The 6000-nt window shown below is 33.9% G+C and overlaps 1 protein-coding gene across 6 annotated transcripts in view; it reads right to left on the bottom strand.

The window, feature by feature from the left end:
- Positions 1–1139: 1139 nt before the first annotated feature.
- LOC121300832 (cAMP-specific 3',5'-cyclic phosphodiesterase 4D-like) overlaps positions 1140–6000 on the bottom strand; it is a 401364-nt gene continuing 396503 nt past the window's right edge. For all 6 annotated transcript variants that reach the window (XM_041229733.1, XM_041229744.1, XM_041229755.1 and 3 more), the window contains 4 exons: positions 4760–4914; positions 4184–4306; positions 3183–3365; positions 1140–2244 (listed from right to left, as the gene is read on the bottom strand). In XM_041229733.1, coding sequence (XP_041085667.1) covers positions 1795–2244; positions 3183–3365; positions 4184–4306; positions 4760–4914 — 911 coding nt within the window. In that variant the 3' untranslated portion in view covers positions 1140–1794. The remainder of the gene's footprint in view (positions 2245–3182; positions 3366–4183; positions 4307–4759; positions 4915–6000) is intronic.

Below are 6000 nucleotides of genomic sequence, written 5' to 3'. Positions count from 1 at the left end.
TTCTACATATATTTTAATATGACCAAAAAAAAAAAAAAAAAAAATGAAAACGAAAAAAATGAAGAAAACAAGTCACTTTTTTTTTACTGTATTATTGTTTAAGAAGCAATGTGCAGCTCCAAGTGCAGTGCACAGTTTTGGCAAGAAAAAGCATTGTGAACTCTTCAGTGCATGTATTTAGCTCTGACTCCTGAGGCTCTACCATTATGCAGCTGATTGTCTTGTGTTGAACGCTCCTTCTAATCAGGACATGGATAAAAACAGCATTTCCTTTTTTTTAGTCCAGACAGTTTTCTTCCTAAGTCAACCCAAGCTGTAACTCATACTACAATGGCATGGCCCTAGATCTAAGCATTACCACTCTTAAATCTACTAAAGTAGACCCCCTCCCTGTCACAATTACAATATTTTACAGACATAAATACACTATGCTGAATTGTTAAAACCTTCGGCCAGCAGTATTTACAGAAGATTTACATGTAAAAACTCTTCGGGATATATCCGTTTTTATATTATTTATATAATATTATTTGTATTTCATACAAAATAAAGCAGAACAGAGGTGCTGCAGTGCTCTATAGAGCTCTATTGATTAAAGTATGCTCTTTTCTGGGCCATCTGCTGATTACTGGAATTACATTATAATGTAATTATAATGGATTATAATGGATCCATACAGTTGCTACTGTTTAACTGCCCTTTTTCATAGGCAAAGTAATTAACTCAGTGGAAGTAAAATTTTAGCACTATATAAAAGACACAACACTTATATATTATATATATATATATATATATATATATATATATATATATATATATACCTGGCGATATATAATATATAATTATATTATATATATATATATGATAATATTATATCAACATACAGACGTGGTTTTCATATGACCTACAATTTGTAATTAAGATCATTATTATTTTTCACGAACCCCTTATACGAAAATTACTCACACAAAGCAAAAAAAAAAAAAAAAAAAAAAAAAACAAACACCACATACTGCTTGGATTTGTACAGCAAACTTGCAAGTTACTTGCTATGAAAAAAATGCAATAGCCGATGAAACTTTTAAAATATTTTTTTAAATATAGTATTTCCATACATTTGTTATAATTAAAAAGTAAAATCTACAAAATATCTCCATTTTACATACAATACAAAAACTCAAGAGGTCAAAACATTTTTTTTCAGTCTGTTTTCAAGGAAGACTTGAAATTTAGAAAACTGTCTCGTTTAATCCACACAACATATTCCTCGTGGTATTTTGTTGGTAAGTTGCTATTTTCCCCCAACTCTGCACATTTCGCATTGTCTTGTTATTTCTTCCATGAAAGAGTCCTGGTGAGATGTCATCCAGACTAGTGTTGTACACATTTCTCCAGTTACACAAAAACAAAGCCTTTCATTCTTTTCTTTCTTTTTCAGGCAAGTTATAATCCACTGCAATTATTCTGGAATACTTTCTGTTTGCTAGAATAAAATAACCCACTCCAGCCTCAAAACGTTTGAACCCATGAGTTGAATGTCATCAACTGACGTGTTGCTCCAATAAGCTTGAAATTCTGACACAATATTCCTGAGTGCAAAGTTATAGAACTACCAGCAGACTCTGATCTACTCTGTCCAGCCCAGTGGGAGTGAGGCGTGGACAAGGATGTGATGTGCAACATGTGCGCTTTGGAACTATTATTATTATTATTATTATTATTATTATTATTATTATTATTATTATTATTATTATTATTATTTATTTATTTATATATCTAATGCTGTCTGCATTGTTATGTGTCGGCAGGCTGTTCTTCCTCCTCTACGATGCAGGGTTCTGCAGAGACCTCTTCCTCCTCCTCCTCTTCCTCGCCCACCTGTTCATCTAGTGGGATTTCCGTGGACTCAGAGTCCTGAGTGCAAAGGGTTTTAGAGTCACTACAGCTGTTCTCCTCTTCCTCTTCCTCCTCCTCCTCCTCTTCCTCTTCAGCTTGGCTGCCGCTGTCCTTCTCTGTGTCCGACTCACCGTCCTCCTCCAGCGTCAGTTCAAATTGGAATTTATCAGCCTGCCCCTGCCGGCCGTCTTCCTGCTCACCCGGTGCTGGGGAGGGGCTCTGCGGGATTGTGCTCTGGTACCACTCGCGATTGTCCTCTAGTGTGTCTAAGATGTCTTGTGCATCCGGGTGGACCAGGTCTGCCCATGTTTCCCAGAGAGGATGGACAATGTAGTCTATGAACCCCACCTAAAACCAAAAGAAAGAAGCCTTGTTGTTGTTGTTTTGCTCTCACTTATAATCTGGACAGTGTGTTTATAAACATTCTCTTAGGTTAAACAAAACTGGGAGAAATTTGAATAAAACATTTATTACAGTTTTGTAAATAGGGCCCAGGTATCCTACTGGAATTTATGAAGACATTACTGTTTTTTTTTTATAAAAATGTAGATAAAATGTATTAATTTTTATTATGAGATTCCAATACAATTTAAATATATGCTTGTTATATAAAAAACTCTTTTTGTTTTTTTTGTTTGTTTTTTTTTGCTTCTTCTGAATCTAAATCTACAGTAATGTACGTTTTATAATTTCTGGAAAGTATTGTGCATCAAGTAAGTATTAGAGGTTGTCAGCTGATTTATAAATTTATAAAGGTCCTATGAGTTATAAACTAGTGGCAGTAAACAAACCCAGAAATGTAAATTTTTCCTTTTACTCATGTCCTTCACAAATTAAGTAATTTCCTGTTTCAAAATGTACAGCTATGCATCACCTAGAATTTTAGGATAGAGAGTTTTTTGGGGTTTCTTTTTGTAACTATATCAACATAAATTTTGATATTTTATTTAACAGTATGTAATCAACGAAACTAAAAATGTACAGTATTTCATGTTAGATTTCGAAATGTCACATTTTTCACATTTTGCCAGTTTTTCATTAAATATATGGAAAACTCCAAAGCGTAGTAACGCGTTATTTTACATATTATGTAATATATTTTACAACTTTTTTAACTTAACATTATTCAGTAGGTTTAATTTTACTTTATGAAGCAAAATGTGTTAATTCTATAGGGTAATGCCAAACTTTTGGCCATAGCTGTATGAACTAAAAAAATGGAAACTGAGAGGCTGTTTAATCCTAAAATATCACATTTTCCCTTGCAAAAACAGCATGTGCTTTACCTGTGATTTTTCGACTGATGCGTTGTGCTTGTCACACATGGGGCTGATCTCCATGCCTCTCTCCCTCTCCCGGTCTCCTTGACTAAAAAACTCCTCCATGATTCTGTTTGTCCATTCCCGGTACACCTGGAGCGGCTTGGTAGGATTACTTAAATCTGCGCAGTGGACCATGTTTTGTAGAACCTACACAATTAACACCAAAACAAATTCTTAGTGTTTATGTGAAGCATAGATCATGTTCTTGTTAATTAAACAATTAGTGTGAAATATCTACTTATAGAAGTTTTCTTCTACAAAGCTAAGACTGCAGAATAAGATAGCTGGAAATAATAATAATAATAAAAATAATAATAATAATAATAATAATAATAATAATAATAATAATAATAATAAAATTGCCAGATTGAAAAAGAAGTACAATCTAGGGACCAACTCACGCAACAAAAGTAAAACAAACATTAAGAAACTGTGTGAATACATTCTGATTTTCTAAAATATTGTTTGCAATGTGTAATATAATTAGTAATTAAGTGATAACGAGAAGTAAAAAAGCAGATAATGGAATTAGTGGTTGATGTCTCAGAGTAGTTTAATTGTTTAGGGTTTCAGTGTTCTGTATCTCTCTCTAGTATTTTCTGTAACCCCTGCATTTATTGTAGTGTTTTGCAGTACTAATTAATTGTCCTGTAGAAGGACTTCACTGTAACATTGCTGCGTCTGTACTGTGTACAGTATTCATTTTGTTATGTTTGTCAGACATAAAGCTCTGTCCTGTGCACTCCTCTCGGTGGCTTGAAACCTAAAGCTTAACACTGTCCCATTGTGTGTGTGTGTGTGTGTGTGTGTGTGTGTGTGTGTGTGTGTGTGTGTGTGTGTGTGTGTGTGTGTGTATATATATATATATATATATATATATATATATAATATAGATATATATATGTACATAAACGTTTGCAAAGCGTTAAAGTTCATTAAAAAAAATTCTAAAAAAAAACTCTTACCTGTATCCTATCTGAGTAATTGTCTAAAAGGAGAACTCCAGAGCTGGTAACTTTTTTGGTTTCAACCATAGTTTTCAAGTCTGCCAACAAATTCATGTGTTTGGACATATCTGTTGCAAGAACCTAGGAGAGAAAAATATGCATAAGTTTTTACTCAAATGTATTGACTAGGCTGAAGCAATAGCTTCAAAGAAGGACTGGAGTGTACTGGAGTCTGGCCTGGGGGGTCGCCCTTTGTCCTGATGGCAGCACCATCACAGAGGTGAGGCCTAGAAGGGTAGGATGTGGGCAACAAGGAAGACAAACAAATGTGATAGATCAGACCAGGTATAAAAGGGAGCTATCGTTCATCTGGAAGGCTGGAGCCCTCACTCTGCTCCTAAACCATGTCAAGTCTAAAATAAAAAAGATGTTCTAGCGAGTAATTCGAAATGAAATGTATCAATGGCAGAAAAGGCATTATGAGGAATATATGGCAATCTGAATTTTGATTATTCAAAAGGCCAACGTCTAATGACAATTGCAGTTGGAAACATACTAGTCTTTCTAAATATCCACAAGCCTGCATCTACTTACAATGTCAATGACCATTTTCCTCAGTGATTGTCTCTGTTTTTTGGTCAGATTCTGGAAAATGTCACAGTTTTCATCCTGCAGCAGCTTGAAGCCCACGGCCAAATGATGATTCTCCAGCACCGATGAGTCATTGTACATCAAGGCAAGCTCAGAGTCTGAAAGCAGCACGCAGACAGGGGTAAGACAGTCAGGATTTCCTCAGTTTTATTGAAATGTCCAAGAAAGTGCTCAAATGTGGAACAGCACTATTCTACAAGACTGACAAAAAATAATTTGTATCAGAAAAGAAAACCAGCAGACATATGACCAGACACACACGCACAATAATGAATGAAATGGTGTTTGTTAATTAATAAAAGATGATGTTACATAATGGCCGAAGTTAAACAGAAATCCTATACAACAGATTCAATATAACCTTTAGTATGTACACACTTTATAATGCAATGTTGATTTTAGTGACAGATGTTTTTTGTGTGTCTGAAAAAATGTGTTTAAAACTATGCCATATGATTTATATTTAATTCTTAAACATCTAGTTTTACTACAGTGTACAGTGTTATTAAATAACTTTGTAGGTAATAACAGTACTGTGAGATTTTAAAATCTAATTTATATAACAGGTTTACTGTACTAAAATAAAACCTTATTTCCACTGGTGTTCTTAATAAAAGCTGCCCAATGTGCACATGTGTGATACAGAGGCATTCCTTTCTTTCTGAGGTAGCAGTAAGTATAATATTCTAAGATGGCTGACGGGAGCTGTCTGCTGCTAGCAATACACTGAGCTCTCCACTGCTGCCTCCTTTTCTTGCACAGAACAAAGACAACTTGTACTGCTGTGGAGATACAGCTTCTGTGTTTTTAATTACATAACTGGAACAACTGTGAGCGACTGTGGAAATACTGGCACATATTTGTACAGTGGAGGATTAGACCATTTTAAGATACTATATTAACTTCACTGCAATACAATTAATTGAAAACTGTGTCAATAAATTCCTTTTACAAAATGCACAAAAGAAATTCATATGAATATCTGTTTGCTTTGGCTTCATTATGTGTGTTTTAGCTTATTTTTAATATCAAATTATTAAATGTTTATTATAATAAACCAGTTTTTAAAAAGGGAAATCATGTCAACAAATTAGTTCACCTTTAACAATTTATTTTTTTTTGTTTACATTATATGTATTTTTGTAATACTATTACCTTGGCTTTATTTAGAAGGAAAATGCTTG

Source organism: Polyodon spathula, chromosome 2 (assembly GCF_017654505.1).
Source record: "Polyodon spathula isolate WHYD16114869_AA chromosome 2, ASM1765450v1, whole genome shotgun sequence".
Lineage (NCBI taxonomy): Eukaryota > Metazoa > Chordata > Actinopteri > Acipenseriformes > Polyodontidae > Polyodon > Polyodon spathula.
This window is presented reverse-complemented; position numbering and strand designations above follow the sequence as displayed.